At 44.0% G+C, this 26,197-nt stretch overlaps 3 protein-coding genes across 7 annotated transcripts in view; 1 reads left to right on the top strand and 2 right to left on the bottom strand.

Moving 5' to 3' along the window:
* LOC121023460 (zinc finger protein 550-like) overlaps positions 1 to 4,014 on the bottom strand; it is a 28,818-nt gene extending 24,804 nt beyond the window's left edge. For 2 of the 4 annotated variants that reach the window (XM_040465370.1, XM_040465369.1), the window contains exons 1-2: positions 3,759 to 4,014; positions 960 to 1,086 (exon numbers count right to left, since the gene is read on the bottom strand). Coding sequence is in view for 2 of the 4 variants with exons in the window: in XM_040465369.1 (XP_040321303.1) it covers positions 960 to 1,086; positions 3,759 to 3,869 (238 nt within the window). In the remaining 2 variants the exon portion in view is untranslated. The remainder of the gene's footprint in view (positions 1 to 959; positions 1,087 to 3,758) is intronic. The other 2 variants (XM_040465371.1, XM_040465373.1) reach the window with 2 other exon arrangements.
* LOC121023457 (zinc finger protein 304-like) overlaps positions 1 to 26,197 on the top strand; it is a 498,588-nt gene that overhangs the window by 232,490 nt on the left and 239,901 nt on the right. The window lies entirely within an intron of this gene.
* Positions 7,623 to 8,729, bottom strand: LOC121023482 (vomeronasal type-1 receptor 1). Its single transcript, XM_040465424.1, has one exon. The coding sequence runs from the start codon at positions 8,647 to 8,649 to the stop codon at positions 7,732 to 7,734; it is 918 nt and encodes a 305-aa protein (XP_040321358.1). The 5' UTR covers positions 8,650 to 8,729; the 3' UTR covers positions 7,623 to 7,731.

The following is a 26,197-nucleotide window of genomic DNA, read 5'->3' as shown; positions in this document are numbered from 1 at the left end:
AACCTAATCATTACTGGGGCTCAAATTGTTATCTGGGGAATCCCACTACTTTTACACACTGTACTCCTATACTCAGGAAAGTAACCAGATGTAAAACAGAAACAGATATGCCTCATTTGAACACTAGCCTTTCCTAAATTTCCCAGTGTCTTAAGACCCAGAAATATCCCATATTGGGCACAGATGCTCTAACATGATGAATACACTTAAATTAATGTAAGTCTCTGACAGAGATGGGCTCAATAAAATGAGATCCCATAGCCCCCCACCTCCAACCCAGGTAAAATGTTAATATGGCCCAATGTAAGTTAAAACAGGGCCTCCAGGGATTAAAACTTGTTATATAAAATCTAATAAATAAAAGAGAGTATCCTCACTACTCCTCTGTCCTACAACTCGATTGTACCTGTTCTTAAATCTAGAAAAATTAAAGGGTACCTCATGGTGAGCTACTGTAACCTAAATGTTGTTCTATCCACCAGGACCCCATATCCAACATCAATATCATTTGCCCTTTGTGTTTCACATTTTATAGGCATTGACAAAGGAATGATTACTAACTAAAGTCCACAGTTTACATTAGGGGTTATCCTTTGTGTTTTACATTTTACCAACATCAGTATTATTAAAACCACTGACTCTATCCGTAATTAAGCACTTGGAACACAAGGTGCCATGGACACAGTCATCTTGCCAGGGAGAGAGCAAACAAGGTTACGGTGCATTAGGCTGACAGCAAGACTCCTGAATCCCAGACCCTTCCCTGAATGCCTGGAGCAACGGGACTTAGGTCTTCTCAGGGCAGTGCACACAACTATGGTCCGCCACGTGACACGTGTGCCAAGAAAATGGCGAAGCGCGCAGGACCCATGGTTTGGCTGCAGAAAGGGCAGAGCTGCCTGGGAGGTAAAAGACAATGGACAAAAACCAGGATACTGGGGTGCGTGTGAAGGCCTTACCCAGCGAAGCTATAAGTGCCAAGTTCTCCAGCATCGCATCGTGGTACAGGCGTCTCTGAGCCTCATCAAGGAGCCCCCACTCCTCCTGGGAGAAGTCAATGGCCACGTCCTCAAAAGTCACACAGCCCTGCCGTGATGGGGACAGATCATTCCTTGATCAGCTTTTTTACGACTCTGAGTTTCTTCACCCCGACATTCATTCCATGCTCCCTCTCCTTCCAGCGGTCCCCACTATGGAAGACATATCAGGTCCTGGAGCCAGAGAGACCTGCTCTTTTCTCACAGTATCATGATCATTGTCACTGCCCACAGCAACAACTGGCATGTGGGCAGGGAGGTGCCATCTAAATATTGAGCCTGGCATTAGGACATACGTCCTCTTGTCTGGGGTCTCCCAGATTGTGCCTCCGAGACACAACCAAACACGGGCTCACTCTCCACCCTTACGTCCTCAAAGTCACAGCCCTAGGTCCTTCAGTTCATGCTCTCTCTCCATGAAACTACTTCCACCACACCTCTCTCATAGTCTTGCTCTGGAAACCACTTCTCCCCTCCTACCCAGAAGCATCACCCTGGTAATGGCAAGCATTACCTGCTTATGACATCCAGGTGGTGTTTGGCAAATTCCAAAAGGACCCAGCGCTACCCCAGACTTCCACTGATCCCTGCTACCGGAGGGGACAAAACCCACTTGCAGGCCTCTCCACCCGGTTCTGCTCCTTGCTTCAACCCCAGCCACCAAGAACCACCTGCAGACCTCAGGACCCCAGGCTCCCTTCCACTCGTGGTGCATGTGATGTCCCCTCATCAGTCACTGCCTTCCTATCCATCAAACCAGCAGTCAAAGCCCAGCCCTGGAGGTCTCTTACCCCAGCCGCAGCGATGCTCCTAGATGATACTTCTGCCCCGGTGCTAATTTGCCAGCCTGACTGAAACAGCTAGGATACACCAAGAGACACAATAAATTCCTGGTAAGTCCGCAGTACGAATAAACCCTAGTGTGGGCCTCAGTGTCATCTTGCCTCAGTTACTCTTGTGCGCCCGCATTCCCCTTATGTCCACGCTTCCTGTAGAAGCCCTGGCCACCTGACAGGTTGTCCTCTGCCACAACCTTCCCAGCCATTTCTCCCTCTCAGCTGTGTTTATGAGGCCCAGCACCCCACCCAGATGCCCAGGCATGACACTCAGTCACAGCTCCCAGCTCCCCTTGCTGGGCAGCCAATACCTTTATCATGATGACAAGGATCCCCCTCCTAATTGGGACCCAAGCTACCCTCCGGTGCAGACACCACCACCTTCTGGATGTCTCCCTATTGAACCCCTTCTCAGAGTTCCAGACCTTTGTGGCCATCTACTAATTGTTCTCCACACGTGTTTCTCTGAAACATCTCCGAGTCTTAAGATAGCCAAAACCAAAACTCATCTCCCCAGTGAGAATTAATCTTTCTACCAACTTTAATATCTTGGTTAAGGGAGTTTCCACCCTTCCAGCTGCTGAGCCCTACAACTCTTTACCTTTTTCTCTCTTTCTCAAAATCTGAAATTCTGGCCAGGCCTAATTTAAAAACTGATCCAGAATCCAACCAGCTCTCCCACTTCAACAGCCAGCACCCTGGTACAACCACCAGCACTCACCTCAAGGACTGCAAGTTGCCTGTTTTTCCCATCATCCCTGGCCCCCCAAGAGTATCTGCTCTCGCTCTTCCAGGCTGCAGCCTCAGGGGTCCTGATGAGACCGAGGTCACATCACCTCCCTCTGCTCCAAACCTCCTATTTTCCCCATCACCTCCAGAAGAGACACCCAACTTTTCATGGAGCCATTCCAGGCCCGACCCCTTCCCATCTGCTCTCTGTTCTCTCTTCTCTCTCATGAGAAGAAGAGGAACTGCAGTTCCTTGAACAAACACACCTTCACCTCCTAGCATGAACATATTCCAATACCTCTGTCTGGAACAATCTTTTACCCCACTGTATTGGTTGCCAGCAATAGGGACCTCTCCATATAACTTCCAGCCTGGATGTATGACCCTGGGTCTCCAGGCCCAAGAAGAGTGGAAGAGTGGCAGGCAAAGAGACTCAGGACACAATTCCAGAGACCAAGATGGGGGCTCAGGACCATTGAGGGCCTGGGATATCCTTCACTCACCTTCATACAGTCCATAAGTGCTTCTCTGGTCTTGGTAATCTGTGCAAGGAGAAGGGTCACCAGAGGGATGTAACCATGGCAGGGCTCCATGGGCTCCCCTGCACCCCTGCCCGGCCCTGGAGCCAGGTGACCTGGGATGACTGCATTCTCTCTCAGCCTCAGTCCCCAGTGCTGACTCTTACAACTGCGTGACCTTGGCCAAGGGCTCAAACTCCCTGTGTCTCGGAATTATCATCTTCTTTCCGGTCTGTTCTAACTCTGAATAACTTTGAAAACTTTGAGAAGCCTAATTCAGATCTTGTGCCTCTTCTATTCACAACCCTCCATGGCTCCCGGCATCCTGAGAATTAAGTTGAAACTCTGCATCTAGGCACTACAGGAGCATTTGCTCCTGGATCAATTGCCCCCGCAAACCAGTCTCTCTGCCTGTAACTCTCACATCTCATCAACGGTGGCTTTCAGAAACGGGGACGAAGAGGAGAGAAGAGAAGAGAAGAGAGAAAAGAGAAAGAAATGGGGACGGCACACATTATCTCCTCACTGACCCGGACCCCTGGGCCTGGGCCGTAGGGACGCGAGCAGGCACCTCGTGTTCGGGCCTTTAGGGCCTGGGTGGAGGAAGGGCGGGGAGGACCTGGAGGCCGCACGTTTACCTGAGTCGGGTCCCGGGGCGCGGCCGCCGCCATCCGACTCTGTAGGTACAGAGGGGTCCTAAGAGGTCGGCGACAGAGACGGGACTCGTGCACAGTTGTCAACCACCGCATCCGTCCCTCAGACCAGCTGCTGTGCAGTGGGGACAACCCCACCCCTACCGCCTTCTGGCTCTGACCACCGCGGACCCGACTGCACGCTCCTAAAGGTCCCAGATCCCGCCTGCGCGCGAAAGCAAAGCGACTGCAGCCTCAGGGGTGCCGGAAGTCCCGCCCCGAAGCTCTGGTCCACACGCGGAAACTCCCCTATTTCTGCGCGTTCATTGGCTGCACGCTCTGGGACGCGGCACTGGCAATTATGGGTAATGTAGTCCCCACGGTGGCGCTCGGCACGAGGTTCGCGGAGCCCCGAGGCCACGTTTGCTCGCGGAGTACAGACACCGTCTGGGAAGGTGTGAGGCGAGGCCCCGGGACGGTCCCCTCGCGGAAGCTCGACCCGCACCCGGGCGCCCCTCGGCTGAGCGGGGTGGTAGTGGGCGACGTGGGAGGTCTCCCCCGGGGAAGCGCCCAGTGCTGGACGTGCCTACCCCCTCCCCAGTCCCGGAGCCGCTCCCCACGCGCCCCGGCCCCGCGTCTCAGAACGAGTTAAAGACCCGGATCAGGCCCGGCGGCACTGTGTGCGCTTCCCGCGGGTCGCCCACAAAGGCCGGGATTTGGCCTCGGCGGGCACAGGTGCGCACTCTTCCCCCCGCGAGCCGCGCGGACGCGTCGCTGGCGGCTCAGGTCTGCAGCCCGAGGCGGGGGCGTTTTGCCCCCGGGATCCGCGGCGGAAATCCGGCGCCTGGAGCCTGAGGGCCCCGGGGGAGCCCTGTCGGGAGGAGCCCGATACCCAGGAACGTCAGCGCGCGCCCGCAACTTCGCCGCTGCCCTCGGCGGCAGCTCGCGGCCCTCACCGCTCCCGGGACCCGGGCGGGCGCCCCCTGGAAGCCCCTTGGGTGGAAAGGGGGAACTCAGACTCGGGGGCCTCTGAGGAGGTGCCCACGCCCTCTAGGTGTGTCCCCGGACCCTCGCGCTGCTCGGCCCTCCACCCGAGCTTCCATGGGGCCCACCGGCACCTTGGGGTCTGAAGTTCCATCTCCGCTGTGCCCAGCCCACGCTGTCCCCGGTCAGATGGGACCTCAGATCACACCTGGCCCGCTGACCTGATGAGCATGTCTGTCTGCGGAGGGAAAGAATTAACCAGGTTCCCTCAGGGAAACAGGTGCACTGAGAGCCCCCAAGCGGAACCTACCCTCAGCGTGGGCTCCTGCTGCCTCCAAGACCCACCTGCCCCCTGAGCCTAAGTCCATGCAAGCAAGGCCCCACCCGGGACAAGTCCCCGCCCCCCGTGCGGCTTCCCGCAGGGGTGTCTGGAAAGCAACCCAAAGCAATGGTGAATGCTTTTAAAACAGAAACTTGAAAAATACTTGATAAGTCAAAGGGTGAGAACCGCTTGTGGGGTAGTAGAATGGGGTGGCAACCTGAGTGTAAACAGCAGGGGGGTCATTGTTGCCTTTGTTCCCTGCAGGGTTCTAATAGCACCCTCACTGTGTGGCCTGTGCCATCTGCAGCGGTTCCCAGCCCCAGCAGTAGTAGTTCTTTGCCCAGCCTTGTGAAGTCTCATCCAGCACCTGCACAGGTTAGTTGTTTTTTTTTTTTTTTTCTTCCAGACACCTTGGAGACCCCACGCAGATTACTGAGGTTTCTTCAGTGCCCATACCCCGTTCTCTGTTGGGCTTACGTAGGGATTCCAGACTCCTCCTCACCCTGAGCTCTGAGTACATGGAAATCCACAGAGTACAGCATGAAACTTCTAACCTATTTAAGGGCTGGAAGAAATCTTACTTGAAGTAGGAGCCGCTTCTAGAAGTCTTACTTGAGTTAGGAAGGTTATCTTTTGAGTTGAATAAAGGAGGAAGAAAATCCCAAAGTAACCGGCTCAAGCCATATATTACCTTTATTTCTAACAGGATGTGTCTGTTTCCTGTTGGATATATATTTTGCTATGTGTAGTTTACTCACACTGGAAGAAAGATGGGTTTCCTTGGCTTCATTGGGGAATGGAAAAGAGAGTGGAGGAGGGAATTTAATGTGTGGGCTGCAAGGTTGATTGGGATGGGCAGTGGGGAAGATGATTCTGGGTCATCAGAAATGAAATAGAGCATTAAGGAGGTGATAGAAGCGAGGATGTTTTCCTTCTAGGTGTTAGTCCCTATTTATATACTGATGGAAGGTCAGTAGATAAGGGAAAATAGGTGAGGAAAGGGATCATGGAAAACAGCAGGTGTGAATTACTTAAAATGTTAACAGAATGGTTCATTAGGGAAATTTTATCCAAACCGTGATGAGGTATCACTCCACATCTACCAGGATGGCCGTGGGGCAGAAATGGTATTGACAAAGCCTTAGAAAAATTGGAGAAATTGGAGCCCTCATCTGTTGCTGATGGGAATGTAAAATAGTGCAGTGTGAGATAGAACAATGTGAAAACCAGTTTAGCTGCTCCTCAAAAACTTGAATGTGGAAATACCATTGGGCCTAGCATTTAACACTCCTGGTATCCAACCCAAAGAATGGAAAGCAGGACTCAAACAAACACTTGTACACCAATGGTCATAGCAGCACTCTTCACGATATCCAAAAGGTGGAAACAATCCAAGTATCTGTTAACACAGGAAAGGATTTTTAAAATGTGGTATTTTATACAATGGAATATTATTCAGCCACAAAAAGGAATGAAGTTCTGATACATACAACAAGATGGGTGAAACTTGAAAACATTATGCTAAGTGATTAAAGCCAGACCCAAAAAGATAAATATTATGATTCCATTCATAGGAAATACCCAGAATAGTCAAGCTCATAGAGACTGAACATAGGTTAGAGGTTAGCAGGGCCTAGGTAGAGAGGGAAATAGGAAATTATTGGTCAGTGGGTACATATTTTCTGTTTGGTTTGATTTTTTGTTAAGTTTCACGTGTCCAGCTATAAAATAAATAAGCCACAGGGACAAAGATACAGCATAGGGAACAGAGTCGATAATATTGTAATAACCCTGCATGGTGATAGATGGTGGCTGCACTTACGGTGAGCGTTGTGTAATGTATAGAGTTGTCAAATCACTATGTTGTGTACTTGAAATTAACACAACTTTATATGTTGTATTATTTTCGTATATAAATTGTATTTTGACACATATATGTGAACTAGAAACAGATAGTGGTAATGGTAGTAGACACGGAACACTGCAGATTTACTTAATGCCACTGAATCGTATACTTGAAAATAATTAAAATGGAAAACTTTATATTACATATAATTTACTGCTATATATACACCAAAACACCTGCAAAGTGAGAGATTTTGTCTAAATCCCCAAACTCACAATTTTTCCTCTGTTCTACTATTTCAAAATTTCATGGATTTTTCTATGGATGAAGCTAAAACAATTTGAGTAATGTTTGTGTAAACAACTTACATAATATTCACGTGCTCCTATTATAGGGTTCATGAGTTCTAGGACCTAATTGTTTCAGTCTACACAGCATAATACTTTCTTATCAAAAATATGAGGGGCGCCTGGGTGGCGCAGTCGGTTAAGCGTCCGACTTCAGCCAGGTCAAGATCTTGCGGTCCGTGAGTTCGAGCCCCGCGTCGGGCTCTGGGCTGATGGCTCAGAGCCTGGAGCCTGTTTCCGATTCTGTGTCTCCCTCTCTCTCTGCCCCTCCCCCGTTCATGCTCTGTCTCTCTCTGTCCCAAAAATAAATAAACGTTGAAAAAAAAAATTTTTTTTTTAAATAAAAAAAAAAAAATTAAAAAAAAATATGAAAATTATTGATCCCTAAGTATTAGCAGATGATGGAAAGAATGATTGAATTTCCCGTAGAGAACAGAGTCTTATGGTCTCAGCCAAATTAGCAAAAGCTGTTTACCTCGCCTAGCCAGTAAAACAAAACCGGTTTTGCAGTTTACCAGTGACACGAGTATCACTGAAAATGAGCACAAAGGGACTGAATGTTGAGAAACATAAAGACAAAAATATAGAGGCATCCACCAGCCACTGTTCTGGAATAACAAATAGAATCATCCAAACAGACAAAAGAGAAGACAGTGAGTAAAAAGAGAGAAAGCAGCTCACAAGGATCAAAATGGTGTACGTAGCTCTGGCCTCGGGAGAAGGTCTAGGAGAATGGCTGTTGCTGTGAATATATTGGACCTGTTGCCTGTGCCTGTGTAGGAAAATAACCATGGAGCCACTAGCCCAGACCATGAAGGCCAAACATGCGAGGTCAATTGTAGAAAATAGGGCTGTCACTATAAACTTTAAAAATCGGTCCGGATTTAATGGGTAGCAGTATCCATAATTTATCTTCACACTAAGGTTTTTACTGTGCGTTGGACCAGCCATTTTAATAGGAACAAAGATGCTTACCAAGAGATGCAGGATCCAGCAAAGGCAACAGCACAAGTAAATGCACTTTGAGGATCTCCTTCTGAGTTCCATCGAACTAGAGACATTGAGGCGAAGCCTAACGGCTTGGAAGACACTGAGGAGGGAGGTGGTAGTGAGGCAGACCCCCCTGGCTACTCTGTGGAAGTAGAAGAAAAACTTACATCCAGCCTCATTCAGGAAATATGTTGCTCCAAAAGCTGCTGTTATATGAGGGATCCCTCTGGAGGAAAGCACCAAGGAGTTGGCTAAGACCAGTTGATTGAGAATCACGTCTGTGGGTCTCACCTTGTGTCCAGTGAGCAGAGTGAAGTTATAAAGACAAAGAAGGGAGAAGTTTCCAAGGATTCCCACTCCCAGCTGAGTGACTAAGGTAATCCCGATTTGCCACTTGACAGAAGCCATCACGTCATCTATGGAACATTGGTTTTAGTTGCAGCCAGAGGAATGCAGTTTGACAAACAAAAAGAAATATTTACCACCAAACCCAGTGGCCTCCAGCGCTAAGCTTAGCACATTCTTTCTAAATTTAAATAAACACTATAGGGGCGCCTGGGTGGCTCAGTCAGTGAAGCGTCCAACTTCAGCTCAGGTCATGATCTCACGGTTCATGAGTTTGAGCCCAGCGTCTGGCTCTGTGATGACAGCTCGGAACCGGGGGCCTGCTTCAGATTCTGTGTCTCCCTCTCTGGCCCTCTCCTGCTTGCGTTTTGCCTCTCTTTCTCTCTCAAAAATAAACAAACATTAAAATTTTTTTTAAAAGAAAAAAAATCAACATTATATATGTATGCTTATGGGTACAGAGTCTATTCCTGAAGGTTCCACTTGGAAACAAATGTCTGTTCACTGGAACATGGTGAGTGATTTATGGCCCATCTGCACAACAGAGTTTTCCACACCTGTGAATTGAGTGAGGAGGATCTCTAGACTCTGATCTGCAGTTATGAACTGTGTGTATTCTGAACTGAGAAGCAAGGTACAAAACTGTGTGTAACATGCTAAGGTTTCCCCAAGTGTGTGGAGGAGTGACAATATGGACACAGAACATATATAGGATGGGGCTAATTTTAAAGCTAGACTCGTAAGGAAGAAATGTTGTCATAGTGCCTTATATGTACAAATGTACATATTTCACATAATTATTAAATAATGTTAAATTAATTGTTTTAAAAGCACTAAATTCAAATGTTACAAAATTTGATTGGCTATCCACGTGGCTGTCCCTGTATGTAAAGGAAATATGAATAGGGAAATATATTTCAAGTGAATTGAAAATTAGAATTTTGAGTGTATATCCTGAACGGGGATAAATGGAGGCAAAACTATCTGCCCAAATCTTAACTTTTGTCTACATATTTTACTATAATGTATTTGTATGGTATTTTGGGAACAAACATATTCGTATAAATGGGAAATAAATCTTTCCCTGTAAGACAAAACAAATGCACATATGAAACCAAAGACTCTGAGTAAAAGTCTAAAGCCTATATTTGACAGAAATAATATCAACTCCTATAGTATTGGTTTTAACTTGCATGTATTTCATTTTTCTTTTCATTGAAAAAAATCTAGAAATTATAGACAACTTCACGACAGTGCCTAATTCTAGCGCCCAGTTTATGGACACCTAATACAGTTTTTCCGTATAAGAAGCAGTGTGGTTTAGGAAAAAAGAAAAAACTGACATATTCCAGATCTAGGGCAGGAACCTCCAAAGATCATCCCAAAACTCCTTGCTTGGCAAGGGAATAGAGGAAACCATCAGTGCTGAGGGTTACTTTGGGAGGTGGCAAGGTCTGTCCTGAAGAAGCTGTCACTGCCCCAGTTTGGTGCAACGGTAACTTGAAAGGATTGACATAGATAAACCAAAGGCATATATAGACAAGTAATGCAAAGGTTAATGCCGGAAGATGTTAGGGAAACAACTAATTATTCTGAAAACTGGTAAAGGGTGACTAATGACCATTACCCCTGCATTAGCTGAACAGCCTTCGTTTTGCATTAAGAAATGTCTGTGGAGGCACACAAAAAAATGGCCTGTTTGGATAAGACTTGTGGATGTCAGATAAAAATATTTCATCATGGGAAAAGATTCAGAGATACGAAATTAAATAGTAAAAAATAAATTCAACGACATTTGAGGAGAGACTTCCTCATGAGGACAATCCCTTCTTCCAGAGTCACTGATGTTTCAGTCTTGGTTGATGAAGTATGAAGACTTCTTCAGATTGCGAAGACACAAAGCCAGCATGCTGGACAGCAATTTACGGAGTCATGGTCTTCCTGGCATGGATTAAGGAGCGATAGCTGTAAGATAGGTTTCAAGTTCCATGATTGAAAACTGAGATGGTTATACACTTGAGAAACATCGGAATTGTTATTAGGATAAATCACATAATTTAGAATAGTCCCAAATCAAGACAGTTTAAATTTTCCTTTTTAGGCAATAGCCTTTTCCAAGGTGTCAGTGGATAGTGAAAGACTAGTGGAATTTTGGAAAACAACATTAAAATAAACTAATATGAGGGGAACATTGATTGAAAACCAGAAACTGTACTTAAGTCATACGATTCATTTTGAATAACAACAAAGAAAACCATCATCCTAGATGGAAATTTTTGGAATGTTAACAATAAAATTCACACTAAGAAGTATGTTACTGAATAAAATTCCAATGAAAATGTTAACATTTCTCTTTTTTTAATATTTATTTATTTTTGAGAGAGAGAGAGAGAGACGGGAGGGGCAGAGAGAGAGAGAGAGAGAGGGAGACACAGAATCCAAAGTAGGCTCCAGGCTCTTGCTGTCAGCACAGAGCCCAATATGGAACTTGAACCCATGAACCATGAGATCATGCCTGAGCTGAAGCTGAGTGTTTAACTGACTGAGCCTCCCAGGTGCCCCCAAAATGTTAACATTTCAAAATTTTCTCTATTAACATCAAACGTATGCAAAATTTTAAATGTTTAATGAAAAGAACTTTCCTTACTGTATATAAAGTAAATAATAACTATGGGTTACTAATGGCAAAAACCAAATATGGAATAGAATAAGGAGATTACAAATTATCTATGTTTGCAGGTATTTATGAGATAAATTTATAGAAGTTTATATATGATAAAAGTTAATGCTGAATTATTTTGGAGAAATGAGTTTTTTAATATATGGTAGTAAAATATTTGGAGACTTAGTTAAGACATCACAGGTATATTTTTTGAGCTTTAATCTTAAGAAAATAAATACTGGATCTAAACCTAAGAAATGTCTAATCTCTTAGCTAAAAATATGTTCTCTTTTTGAATTTATTTATTTATTTTTTAAAATATTTTTTAAAGAGAGGGAGTGTGTGAGTGGGGGAGACAGGCCGAGGGGAGGGGAGAGAGAGAGAGAGAGAGAGAGAGAGAGAAAGAGAGAGAGAATATGAATCTTAAGCAGGCTCCACGATCAGAGCAGAGTCTGGCTCAGGGCTCAATCCCACGACCCTGGGATCATGACCTGAGCCGATATCAAGAGTTGGGCACTCAGCCTACTGAGCCACCCAGATGCCCTGGTAGTAGTATATTTTCATAATTTTGGCTGAGCCAAGTATTACTAAGTGTGCACCAAAACTGAGGATTTAAAACATTTGTAGCACATTTGTATTTATGTATAGTTAAGGGGCTCCTGGGTGGCTCATTTGGTTGAATGTCCAACTCTCAATTTCAGCTCAGGTCATGATCCAGGGTCGTGGGATTGAGCCCTGCATCGGGCTCCTTGCTGAGTGTGGAGCCTGCTTAAGATTCTCTCTCTCTCTCCCTCCGTGCCTCTCCCCTGCACGCTGTCTCTAAAATAAAAAAAGATAATAATTAAAAGTGTTTTCATGCTTACACTGTTTTTTTACTGAAAGACCCCTCAAACAAATAGAAAAATGAAACTCAGAGAAAGCATTTGAATATGTAGAAGCAGCAATTATAATAATCTCGGTGTTTCTTTGGCAATGTAAATGAACAGGCAACTCTTAGAAAAGAAAGCATACATTATAAAATGTGTTTTTCTCATAAACATCAGAAAAAAACAAATTACACCAAAAATGACATTGTACTTTTTATTTATTTATTTATTTTTATTTTTTTTTTTTATTAAAAATTTTTTTTTCAACGTTTATTTATTTTTGGGACAGAGAGAGACAGAGCATGAACGGGCGAGGGGCACAGAGAGAGGGAGACACAGAATCGGAAACAGGCTCCAGGCTCTGAGCCATCAGCCCAGAGCCCAACGCGGGGCTCGAACTCACGGACCGTGAGATCGTGACCTGGTTGAAGTCGGACGCTTAACCGACTGCGCCACCCAGGCGCCCCGACATTGTACTTTTTAAATGCACACATACTCTTGCTGAAATTTCATTAGGGTAAGTTTCCTCTAGAAAAATTGCATCATTTTTATTGCATATCAGAAAAGACACACAATTTGGAGTTTTCTTATTGGCCTGCTGTGTTACACATTTTAAAATGTGTAACTGACTGTGACCTCGGGATATTCAGATGCGCCAGTGGAATCCCCCTTCACTGTCTCCCGTGTACTCCACCCTGACCCTCAAAAAAGGCGCTTGCCTAGAGGTCCTCCTCCATTTCCTCGTCCATCCTCCACCTTCTCCACCTGCTTGGTTGAGTCAACCCCCTTGGCTCTTCCACCAATGACCCCCTGGTGGTGTGCCCGGACGCTGTCTCTGTAGGACCTGTGACTATAATAAACTGTTTTTCTGGCCCTCTCTTGTGTCTGGCTGAACCTGACACACCATGTCATGACAGATACAGAACAGCTCAAATTTAAAATGTTTTGAAAATCATTTAGAATACTGAATACAGGGGCGCCTGGGTGGCGCAGTCGGTTAAGCGTCCGACTTCAGCCAGGTCACGATCTCGCGGTCTGTGAGTTCGAGCCCCGCATCAGGCTCTGGGCTGATGGCTCGGAGCCTGGAGCCTGTTTCCAATTCTGTGTCTCCCTCTCTCTCTGCCCCTCCCCCGTTCATGCTCTGTCTCTCTCTGTCCCAAAAAATAAAAAATAAAAAAACGTTGAAAAAAAAAATTTTAGAGTACTGAATACATAAAATTTTACCTGATATAGGTTTTTCTCTTGTTTTCTGGAATGATTGTGCAATTTGAGATTAAAGTAAATGCTGTGTAAAATACATTTCAATTCTATTTTAGTAACTGAAATAGAGCAGTTTGTATTTAAGTGTGGGGGAGACACCTCATGCTTGGTAAACAACCTAATGGACTAGTGATAAGAGAGTCCGTGGGGTGAATAGGAGGAAAACACCTCACTAGTAAGTATCCATCATATTCCTTGGACATTGATTAATATGTTTCATAAAAGAATGCAGAAGGTGAATTCACTCAGCCGTAAATCAGCAGATGTGACTTAAGAGAGATCTTAGTGACTGAATATAAATTGGTCTAGAAGGATCCTCCACAAGTGAAGCGGGGTTAACTGTCTGGGCTGGGAAGGAGGAAAGGGGCAGGGGAGGGGGTGTCAGAGTGGAAATCCACCTGAAATTTATGCATGAATTGATTTCCTAAAAATTTCATGGTGAAATTCGTAGTTTTTAAATTTAAAATTTTATAATTAAAAAAAGTTTGTTTATTTTAAGAGAGAGAGAGAGAGAGAGAGAGAACAAGGCCAGGGAGAGAGAGAATTCCAAGCAGGCTTGGTGCTGTTAGTGCAGAGCCTGACATGGGGCTCGATCTCATGAACCATGAGCTCATGACCTGAGCCCAAATCAAGACTTGGGGGCGAGGAAGGGGGGATGCCTGGGCGGCTCGGTTTGTTAAGCATCCGACTCTTGATGTTCCCTCCCTCTCTCTCTCTCTCTCTCTCTCAAAATAAATAAACATTTTTTTAAAAGCCTACATGCAAGTCCTATAAATCTGAAATTGCCATGGTTACTGATCATTCCAGCCCTTAAAGACTTCAGAAGTACAAAGGCAATAAAGGATCATGACATTCCCATAATCACAGGGTGTTGGGCAACAAAGGGAGGATCCAAATTAAGTGACTCCTGCTCTTAGCTAGGGGGCGTGAACTTCCCCGTCAAACAAGTTCTCCAGTCAGAATTTTATTTTGTTGTTTTATTCTTATCTTTTTAGTTTGATAAACACACATCTTGGAGGGTAGAGAGAGCAATAGGTTAACAGCAGAAGAAGACTAGCAAGGCATTTTTACCATCCGCTGGATTACACAGCAGGGTAACACTACTATTGGAAGACTACTGAAGTCTCTGATTATTCCTCCCTCCCTGCTCCAGCCCCAAATCCTACAACCATTAGGCACAGTGTTCTTCAAATAATAATCTCTCTTAACTGGGGGATGAGATTGGTCTTTTGATTCTGTAAACAGAAGATAAATATTAACATTCTTCTGATGACAAAGTTTCAACCTTTGTCATCACAGCTTCATTTAGTACAACAGGCTCACCAGAAAATCTAACAAGTAAATTCGTGTTCTAGCACCTGTCACGCAGACCCCAGGCAACTACTCAGAGGCTGGAGTTCATTGTCATTATCTAACTGTTGGGCACATATCTACTGTGTGAAGTCTTTGGAGCATGTCCTATGATGTTCAGCATCTTCAGAGAGAAATGAAAGATTTCATAGAAGCTGTAACTCTGAGGAGAGAGGAGAAATGCCAGGTAGCCGTAAAGAAGGTGGGTAAAGGCGGGACGCCTGGGTGGCTCAGTCAGTTAAGCATCTGACTCTTGATTTTGGTTCAGGTCATGATCTCATGGTTCATGGGTTTGAGCCCCTAGTGGGACTATGTGCTCACATTGCAGAGCCTGTTTGGGATTCTCTCTCTCTCCCTCTTTCTCTGCCCCTTCCCTTCCCTGCCTCCTCTCTCTCTCCCCCCCTTCCTCTCTCCCTTTCTGAAAATAAATAAATAAACATTAAAACAAAAAAGAATGTGGGCAAGGGGGTGGTAGGTGTCAGATGTTCTCAGGAAACGTCATTTTTCACTAGACACAGAAATATGTTTGTGTTTCAACCCATAAAACATAGAGCAAGAGAGAGCATGTGTGCACTTTATATCTGTGTTTTTTACTGGATTTTTTGTGATATAACTCTCCTATGAATCTCACACTTATCTAAAAAAAACAAAAACAAAAACTAGACACTTACCCCAAATAACATTTGGAATCAGGACAGTAGGTGTTCGGGAAGCATCTGTGCAGAGGTGGAAAGGAGCATCCGAACCCAGGATAAAGGTTTGGGACTCCATGATCTCATCTCCATGGTGTAAAGTAATTATCCTGTCACCAGTAATTTTGGTGACAATAGCTGCACAGGGAGTTGAGATTTTCAATGAAAAACATTTGCAGGTTGTACAAATTACTGAAAGCAATTAGTGTTGAATTACAAAGTTTTCTATCAAAAGTTTCAGGGATAACTAAGGAACAACTTAATTGTGAAACATTTAAAAAATAAATCTCAAGGAACACTAAGGAGGCCAGACAACATTGGGATCTCTTAAGTTGGAGAATGAAACCAAACACTTCATTATGCAGGATTATTAATCATTTTGGAAGTTTGTCTGAAAATATGATTCCTTTCCATTCCTGAGCTCACTGTGGGTACTGACTGAAATGAGTAGAGATTAAAAAAAAAAAATAGCTGGGTGGTTCAAATAAACAGAAATCTGTGATGTTACATTCATTAAGTGTTTTCCAAGATATTTATCAGAGTTCTTATGTTGGTTGGGCACTTTGGTGGCTACACTGGACCATCATTGTACAAAACACAGAAACTAACTTCTTTAAAAAGTGTTTTTAATTCATTTATTTTGAGAGAGATAGCACGAGTGGGGGGAGGGGCAGAGAGAGGGAGAGAGAGAATCTCAAGCAGGCTTTGCACTGTCAGCACGGAATGGAACCCCACACGTGACTTGAACTCACGGACCATGAGATCATGACCTGAGCCAAAACCAAGAGTCAGATGCTTAACTGACCGAGCCACCCAGGCACCCCAGAAACTAATTTCTTTTAGAGAAACAACATTAAACCAAGCTTTTAAATTCTTTTTTTTTTTTTAATTTTTTAATGTTTATTTATTTTTGAGAGAGAGACAACATACAACTGGGCGAGGGGCAGTGAGAGTGAGTGGGAGACATAGAATCCGAAGCAGGCTTCAAGCTCTGAGCCATCAGCACAGAGCCCCACGCAGGGCTTGAACCCGCGAACCATGAGATCATGACCTGAGCCAAAGTCAGATGCTTAGCTGACTGAGCTATCCAGGCGCCCCTAAATTCTTTAATTTATTATAGGTCATTGTGTTCTATGGAAAATGGAAAAGAGCAGAGCATGGGTGATGAAAAGTTCAGTGGTCAAGGAAGGGTAGCAACATTAAGTAGGATATTCATAGTAAGACTCTTAGGGAAGAAAATATTTTAAAGAGGTAAGGGGGCAGGTTTGATTCTTCCTTTTAAATCTTTCAGTGCAATGTTTTCCCTTGCATTAGTGTGGCCACCCAGGTGCTCCTCCAGCTATTTTCTTTATGGTGAGGTCAGTTATGTTAAATTATATTTAAACCTCTATTGAACTTTTGTGTGCTACTTCTCTTTCTTGCTGAAAAGACCATTTGCGTGGATTGGCATTTCTAACTTTTAATTTTGATGCAATTTGAAACGTACAGAAAAGATGCGGGCAAGGGAAAGAGAAAGTTTCTGTGCCCTTTAAGAAGATTCATACTGTACCTAGGGGCGCCTGGGTGGCTCAGTCAGTTGAACACCGACTTTGGCTCAGGTCATGATCTCACATCCGTAGGTTGGCTCTGTGCTGACAGCTCAGAGCCTGGAGCCTGCTTCAGATTCTGTCTCTCCCTCTTTCTCCCTGCCCCTACCCTGCTTGTGCTCTGTCTGTCTGTCTCTCAGAAAATAAAAATAAAATGTTAAAAACAAAAAAAAAAGATTCACATCCTAGGGGTACCTGGATGGCTCAGTTGGTTGAGCATCTGACTCTTGATTTCGGCCCAGGTCATGGTCTCATGTTTTGTAAAATTGACCCCCACATTGGGCTTCAGGCCAGCAGCATGGAGCCTGCTTTGGATTCTGTCTCCTCCATTCTCTGCCCCTCCCCTGTTCATGTTCTCTCTCTCAAAATACATAAATAAATAAATATTAAAAAAAAAAGACTCACACCCTCCTACTCCCACACTTCTCTCTTACTTCCCTTCATATTTTTCCAGCTTTATTGAGATTTAATTGACATATAACATGTAATTTTAAAGCGTACAATGTGATGATTTGATACATTATATATTGCAACATGATGAACAAAATAGCATTAATTAACACCTCCATTACCTCACATAATTACCTTTTTTTTGGGTGTATGTGTGGTGAGAACATTTAAGGTCTACTCTCTTAACAACATTCAGGTATGTAATATAGTATTGTTAACTAAAGTCACCATACTGTACATGGGGTCCCCAGAACTCATTCACCTTAAAACTGGAAGTTTGTACTCTGATCAACACCCGCCCCCTTCCCTCATCTCTGAGTTTGTGGCAACCACCATTCTATTGTTTCTGTGAGTTCAGCTCTGTTAGGTTACACGTGTAAGTGAGATCATGAGGCATTTGTCTTTCTATGTCTGACTTATTTTACTTAACATAATGCCCTCAAGTTTCATCCATGTTATTGCAAAATTTTCTCACAGCTGGTTTTCCACTATATATATCTCTTTGAGATTCTGATTTCACTTTGAATATATACCCAGAAGTAGCATTGCTGAATCACGTATTTTAAATTTTTTGAGGAACCTCCATACTGGTTTCCATGGTACCAATATCCATCCCCACCAACAGTGCACAAGTATCTCTTTTTCTTTCTTCTGCTTTATCCATTCTGTTGATGGTCTCTAGAGCATATTCATTTCATTCATTGTATTCTTCAGCTCTAGAGTTTCTTTTTTGGTTCTTTTTTTAGGATTTCCATCTTGTTAAACTCCTCATTTTATTCATATATTGTTTTCCTGATTTCATCGAATTGTTTTTTCTGTGCCATCATATACATCATTGAACTTCCTTAAAACACCTGTTTTGGATTCTTTATCAGGTAAATCACAGATCTCCATGTCTTTGGGGTCAGTTATTGGAAAATAACTGTGTTCTTTTGGGAATGTTATGTTTCCTTGATTTTTCATGTTCCTTGAAGTCCTGCATTGTTATCTTCTCATTTGAAGTAGGAGTTACCTCTTCCAGTCTTTACTTGCTACTTCAGGAAATAAATACCTTCTGTCAGCCCTGCTAAGGATTCTGAGGTTTTCTCAGAACTTCTATAGGTACAACTCCCAACTCCTCCACACTTCTTGCCTCCTCTTGTAGCAGAATACTTAAACTTGTATGCCACCTCTCCAGCCTCCGTAGCCAGGCCGAGGTGCTCACAGCCTCCCTTTCGTTTTTGTTTTTCCAAGAGTTGTGCTAAATGCTCAAGGTTGTGGTCTCTCCTAGACCCACAGATTCACTGGCTTTCTGCTTGCATTCACTAGCGGTCTGCAAAAGCTCACTCTTTCGGTTGTTGAGAGTGTGGCTCTCAGGGATGTGGCTTCAGGGTGGAGGTGTGCGAGTGAGACATGTGGATTGCTGGGGGTGGCTGTGGGTCAGTTGAAGGGCTCTTCAGACAACGCATCCCCAGCAGCTCATGGGAGGGCCTATTAATGAAGTCCAGGCTCAGTAAGGTCCCTGTCCCTCTTATACATTCTGTCCTGACCCCGTGACCACTCTTCTCCCAACCTCTCACCACCCTCCAGTAGTGTGACTCATAGCTCAGTCCTCTGGCTGGGGTGAGAGACAGATGGGCCTCTTTGGCAGCATTCTGCACAGCTGTGGAAGCCAGGCACTCACGCATGTGCTCTCACTTCCCCCCATGGGAGAAATAAGGACCAAGAAGGGCTCTCTTGGCACTCAGCTGTGCCACCTGTGGGGAGGAGTGACACAGATTCAGTCAGTGTTCCTCTTACCCTATCCAGTGACTCCAATGCCAGATTTTCTTTTTTTGGCTCCAATAGTGTGCTAGAACTTCTTCACTGGACCCCTGGACTTTTACAAAAGCTATCTCCTCCACATGTGGTTGTATAAATCAGTGTTCTCCAGGGGTTCCCAGACCATAGCCAAGAGGGAATGAAGCCAGTTCATGGGCTACTTCAGGGTCCACAGTGAGACCGAAGTCTGTAAGCCCAGTGCACCAGTGGGCGAGACTGTGGTTCCCTTGGTGTATAGTGCTGGTGATGGAATCAAAGCTGAACAGGGCTGTAGGTGCATCTCCAAAGCTACAAAGCTGTTTCTGGGTCTGTCTCCAGGACCATCGTTGGTAAGTCAATTGCCCATGTGGGGCTGTCTCCTCTAAATGGCTCTCCTCATTCCTGGACTGGACTGGATTTCTCAGTCTCCTGTCTGAATCCTACAGTTCCCACAAAGACACTTTTTTCCATGGATGACCACCAAATTGTTGTTGAGGGGGCAGATATGAGGTGGGGATGTCTCATTCTGCCATCTTGCTGACGTCACTTGCTCTCTTACATTTATTTGACATTCTCATCCATGAGAAGCTAAGAGAATGCTGGCTCGGGGCGCCTGCATGGCTCAGTTGGTTAAGCATCCAACTTCGTCTTGGGTCATGATCTCGCAGTTCGTGAGTTCAAGCCCTATATCAGGCTCTGCACTGGTATTGCAGACCCTGTTTGGGATTCTCTCTCTCTGCCCCTTCCCCACTTGAGCTCTCTCTGTCTCTCTCAAAATAAATAAATAAAATTTAAAAAAGAATGTTGGCTTATTGTTTCATTAAGCTTTATATTTTAGAGCAGGTTTAGATTTACAGCAAAATTGACAGGAAGGTACAGACGTGTCCATTATACAGCCCCCCCCCCACATCTGCACAGACCCCCCACAGTCAAAATCCTGTCCCAGAATGGTACTTTTGTTACAACAGATAAACCTACATTGACACATCATTACTAACAAAATCCAACAGCTTACATTAGGGTTCTTTTTCTTCCTGGATGCCTTTCAGCATTGACTTCTGACAACTTCATTATAGTGTGTTTTGGAGACGTTCTTTTTGCGTTGAGATGAAGTGATCTATTACCTTTGTGAATGTGTCTATCTAGTTCTTTCCTGAGGTTTGGGAAGTTCTCAGCTATTATTTCTTTAAATAACCTCTCTGTCCCCTGTTCCTTCTGTTCTCCTTCTGGTATACTCATTATTTTTATGTTGGCTCTCCTAATGGAGCCTGATAGCTCTCAAATGGTTTCTTTGCCTTTTAAAAAATCTTAGAACTTGAATGATTCCAACAGTTCCATCTTCTAGATTGCTTATTCTCACTAAAATGAACTATTGGGACTTCATCAAAATAAAAAGCTTTTGCACAGAGAAGGAAACAGTCAGCAAAACTAAAAGGCAACCGACAGAATGGGAGAAGATATTTGCAAACAACGTATCAGATAAAGCGTTAGTATCAAAAATCTATAAAGAACTTATCAAACTCCACATCCAAAAAACAAGTAATCCAGTGAAGAAATGGGCTAAAGACATGAATAGACACTTCTCCAAAGAAGACATCCAGATGGCCAACCGACACATGAAAAAAATGCTCAACATCACTCATCATCAGGGAAATAAACATAAAAACCACACTGAGATACCACCTCACGCTGGTCAGAATGGCTAACATTAACAATCCAGGAAACAACAGATGTTGGCAAGGATGCGGAGAGAGCGGATCTCTTTTGAGCTGCTGGTGGGAATGCAAATTGGTGCGGCCACTCTGCAAAACAGTATGGAGGTTCCTCAAAAAATTAAAAATAGAACTACCCTAGACCTGTCAATTGCACTACTAGGTATTTATCCAAGGGATACAGGTGTGCTGTTTCGAAGGGACACATGCACCCCAATGTTTATAGCAGCACTATCAACAATAGCCAAAGTATGGAAAGAGCCCCAATGTCCATCGATGGATGAATGGATGAAGAAGATGTGGTGTCTATATACAATGGATTATTACTCGGCGATCAAAAAGAATGAAGTCTTGCCATTTGCAACTACATGGATGGAACCGGAGGGTATGATGCTTAGCGAAATTAGTCAGAGAAACACAAATATCATATGACTTCACTCATATGATGACTTTAAGACACAGAACAGATGAACACAAGGGAAGGGAAGCAAAAATAATATAAAAACAGGAAGGGGGACAAAACATAAGAGACTCTTAAATATGGAGAACAAACAGAAGGTTACTGGAGGGTTTGTGGGAGGGGGATGGGCTAAATGGGTAAGGGGAATTAAGGAATCTACTCCTGAAATCATTGTTGCACTATATGCTAACTAACTTGTATGTAAATTAGAAAAATAAATTAAATTAAAAAATAGATTGCTTATTCCCTCTTCCTGCTGATCAGATCTTTTCAAATGCATTCTTCATCTCATGTATTGAGTTCTTGAGCTCCAGAATTTGTTTGGTCCTTTTTTTTTTTTCTTTAGAATTTCAGTATCTTTGGCAAAGTACTCCTTTTGTTTAATTTTTTTTCGCAGAGTTCATTGAATTTCCTTTCTGAGCTCACTGAATTTTCTTCATAACAGCTCTTTTGCATTCTCTATCAGTCAGATCCCAATTTCTGTGACTTTGACTTTTGGTTACTGGAGAATTGTCATTTTCTTTTTGTGATACCATATTACTGTGATTTTTCATAGTGTGTGATAAAATGTGCCTTTGCCACTGCATTCGAAGTAGCAAACACGTTCATCACCAAGTAAAGTTTTGTTTCCTTTGATTTAACAGTTCAACAGGTTGGTAATTAGAGGCCTTTCTTTTGTTTTCCAGCAGGTGATGATATAGCACAAGTTTTTGGTTTCTCCTAACTGAGCTGCCACTGGGCTATACAGTAGACCCTTGAACCATTCTGGGGGTGGGTGTTAGGGGTCCTGACCCCCACTGAAAGATTCACTTATAACTTTGAACTCCCCCAGAACTTAACTTTTCTGATAGCCTACTGTTAGCCAGAAGACTTACTGGTAACACAAACAGCTGATTAACACATACTCTGTATGTTTTAAGTATTATATACCCTATTCTTATAATAAAGTAAGCTAGAGAAAAGATGTTATTAAGATCATAAGGAAATACTGTATGGTATTTATCGAAAAAATTCTGCACAGAAATTGATCCATGCATTTCAAGCCTGTATTGTTGAAGGGTCAGTTGTATTTGGTGGTGTGCCCTTTTCCACCCTCCATCCACCGTGCCGGAGGGGTCACAGGCACTGCCACTGGTCCTGGAACATGCCTGGATCACGGGCACCAGCAGCACTCCTCCCCCGTTTCTGCTGCCTCCATGAAGTCCAGTCCACCCACCTTCAAAGGTACAGATGTGTGAATCTCTCTGGCATGCTGCTGTGCCATGCAGGGGAATCCTGAGTTATGGGTGAACAACTGGTTGTCAATTAAAGGGGAAAGACACGGGAATGGCTAATGCTTCTGTGATGCCAACTCATTCCCCAATTTTCTTTTTTAGTCTCTAGGTTCCTCTGAGTCAAATAAGAACAACCTCTGACATCTCTAAATCGATGAAATGGTTTCTAGTAATATAAGTTTGGCTCCTGTTTTCCTCACTCAGAATGGAGCTGGGATCCTTGGAAATTCTTTACTCCTTTGTCTTTATATCTTTACTTTGTTCACTGGGCGCATGTTGAGACCCACAGACTTGATTTGTTTGTTTGTTTTTTAATGTTTATTCATTTTTGAGAGAGAGGGAGCATGAGTGGGGAAGGGGCAAATTGAGAGAGAGGGGGGCAGAGTATCTGAAGAGAGTTCTGCGCTGACATCAGCGAGCCTGATGTGGGGAACAAACTCATGAACCATGAGATCATGACCTGAGCTGAAGTTGGACACTCAACTGACTGAACCACCCAGGTGCCCCAGACTTGATTGTTTTTTTTTTAATTTTTTAATAATTATTTATTTTTGACAGAGAGAGAGACAGAGCATGAGCGGGGGAGGATCAGAGAGAGAGGGAGACACAGAATCTGAAGCAGGCTCCAGGCTCCGGGCTGTCAGCACAGAGCCCGACGCAGGGCTCAAACTCACAAATTATGAGATCATGACCTGAGCTGAAGTTGGACACTCCACCGACTGAGCCACCCAAGCGCCCTGCCCCAGTCTTGACTCTTAGTCAGCTGGTCTTAGCCAAAAATTTGGTTCTTTTCTCTAAAGGGATCCCTCAGACAGTGGCAGAGTTTGGATGGAAAAATTTCCTGAGTGATGTTGGATGTAAACTTATTTTCTATTCTACAGAGTGGGTACAGGGTTTCCCCTCAGTACTGCCTGCCTCCTCAGTTGTTTCCTGGCCACTGAGCTGTGCCCCAGTATCTCTAGATGGATGCAGCTCAGAAGGAGATCCCCAAAGTGCATTGACTTCTGCTGTTTCCTCTACCGGATCTTGAATCTCAGTTAAATACTTTTGTTGCTATGAATGTTACTGTCCCAAAGAAAAACAAAAACATGAGTATGGAGAATATTTAGGGATACTGAGTGTCACCATTCCAGAGAGGTTTATAGCATCACTACCCACAGTTACATTCTCCGGATGTACTATGTTTGGGCCTCATGGTGTGGACCAGCAGCTCCATGGTCCGTGTCCTGCACAGGCACAAGCAGCAAGTACAACACATTCACAGCCTTTCTTCTAAAACTTCCCATGAGGTTAGAGGCGCACGTCCCATCCTGGTCCTGGTGAGCTCCTTTGTCTCATTTTACTGTCTTCCCTTCTGACACTTTCATTGGCCCTGATCGTAAATCCAAGCCGGTGGCTGTTGCCCATTTCTGTTCTGGTGTCTCCAAGATCCCCAGCGTTCAGCCCCTTTGTTCTCACCACTAGTGACACTCGTGCCTCTCGGTTCTGCTTTGCCTGCTTGGCAAGGAAAACCGTTCTGGTTAGACGCCTATAGGTTTTCTAAGCTCCGCATTTGGATTCATTGTCAATCATTTACAAAAATATTTCCAGTGAAACCTAGGTACCTAAAATCAGGCTACAAGTCTGTTATTCTGTGACAAATAAGAGCAATTAGTGGGGCACCTGGGTGGTCGGTGAAGCGTCTGATTCTTGATCTGGGCCCATGTTGTGATCTCACATGTGTGAGATCAAGCTCTGCAATGACAGCTCGGAGCCTGCTTGGGTTTCTCTCTCTCCCTCTGTCTCTTCCCCTTCCAAAATAAAAAAATAAACTAAAAAAAAAAAAGGCAATTAGGGGTGCCTGGGTGGTTCAGTTGGTGAAGCCTCTGCCGCTTGATTTTGGCTCAGGTCATGATCTCACAATTTGTGGGATTGAGCCCGGGCCCGACTCTGCACTGACAGCACAGGGCCTGCTTGGGATTCTCTCCCTCTCTCTCTCTGGCCCTTCCTCACTTCTACACTCTCTCTCTTTCAAAAATAAATAAATAAACACTAAAAAAATAAGAGCAGTTATATTCATGCCATCTACAACTCAGAGTAGAGCCATCAATGAAATCATCTACACCAGTCATAAAACTAACCTGTCTCACTGTGCTATTGTATTCAGTATGGGAGCTTTGGATATATTTGAGATCATGTAAAGTATGATTTGTTTATTTCACATAAACATAAATTTATTTATTTCACTGCAAATTCTTGCAAATTTTGGTGGAAAGAGTTGAGTTCCATTGTGTATTTGTTTTCTTTTTTTTTTCCCCATGTTGTTACCTGAAAAAATTATGACTTTTTTTTACCCCAAGTGGAGTCTAGCTGTTCCAGCAGATGGAAGATTGCCTGAACTGATGCCTGTGTTAGAAGTCGTGTAGAGTCCTCAAAGAACTTTAGAGATCCAATGTTTTAGGGGTACTGATAGTGAGGGGAAAGAGGCAGGGGCACAGTCGGGCATGTAGCTCCATCAGATGCTGTGGTATGGTGAAGAACTGGAAAGTGCATCCTAAGAAATAACAGGCCAGTGTCCGGATTCGGTCAAGTGGGTGACACAGTGTGTTCTGCTTATTGTACGTGACTCACACAGTCAACTGGAGTAAATTAAATTCTTTTATAAAAATGGGACGCCTAGGTGGCTCACTCAGTTAAGCGTCTGACTCTTGGCTTCAGCTCCGGTCATGATCTCATGGTTCATGAGTTCAAGCCCCGTGTCAGCCTCTGAGCTGATGGTGCGGAACCTGCTTAGGATTCTCTCTCTCTCCCCCTCTCTCTCTCTGTCCCTCCCACATGCTCTCTCTCTGTCTCAAAATAAACTTAAAAAAATTATTTTATAAAAACTCATATTTTCCAAACATTCAAATTCAAAGTCAAATGCTTTCATATTAAGTACAGTTTGAAAATGCTATATTTTCATTTTGTGATGGTGAGCTTAGATGAACTTTTATATATTTATTCCTGATCTTATACACTGAAGGGCAAAACATCGAATGCATTTAAATTTCATTTTCCTTTCATCCTTTATTTGTAGAACCACAGTAAAAGCTGGTCTTTGCCTGGTTACTAATTGTATTCTAGTCCAGGCTTTCTTCACTTTGGCATAGTTAAGCAGTCAAGCGGTCTCCAAGCAGTACGCTAGTTTGGCCACTGTGCCATAGATGTCACCAGTAAAAAAGCAACAAAGCACATGAATTTAGACTTCATTACTTTCGTGGACAGCATAAGCAAGGCCAGCATGTTGTCAGTTTCCCGTGAACCTTATGTCACAAGATGACACCCGATCAAAGGGACCAGATGATGGTGGTCTGATGAACAAATGAGCTATGGGGACAGTCTGTCATTGAGGAGCCTTTTCTATACTTAAAGTATTTCCAACTGCAGCTGTACAATAAAAGAAGGAAACCAGGCAGGCAGAAGAGGGGCTGTTCCATGACCAGTCCCAGGGTGAGAAATGGCCTTGTGACAAATCCTTTCAAGACTGTCTGTCTTTCCATGG

This window comes from Herpailurus yagouaroundi, unplaced genomic scaffold (assembly GCF_014898765.1).
Source record: "Herpailurus yagouaroundi ecotype Mexico unplaced genomic scaffold, PumYag 557, whole genome shotgun sequence".
Lineage (NCBI taxonomy): Eukaryota > Metazoa > Chordata > Mammalia > Carnivora > Felidae > Herpailurus > Herpailurus yagouaroundi.
This window is presented reverse-complemented; position numbering and strand designations above follow the sequence as displayed.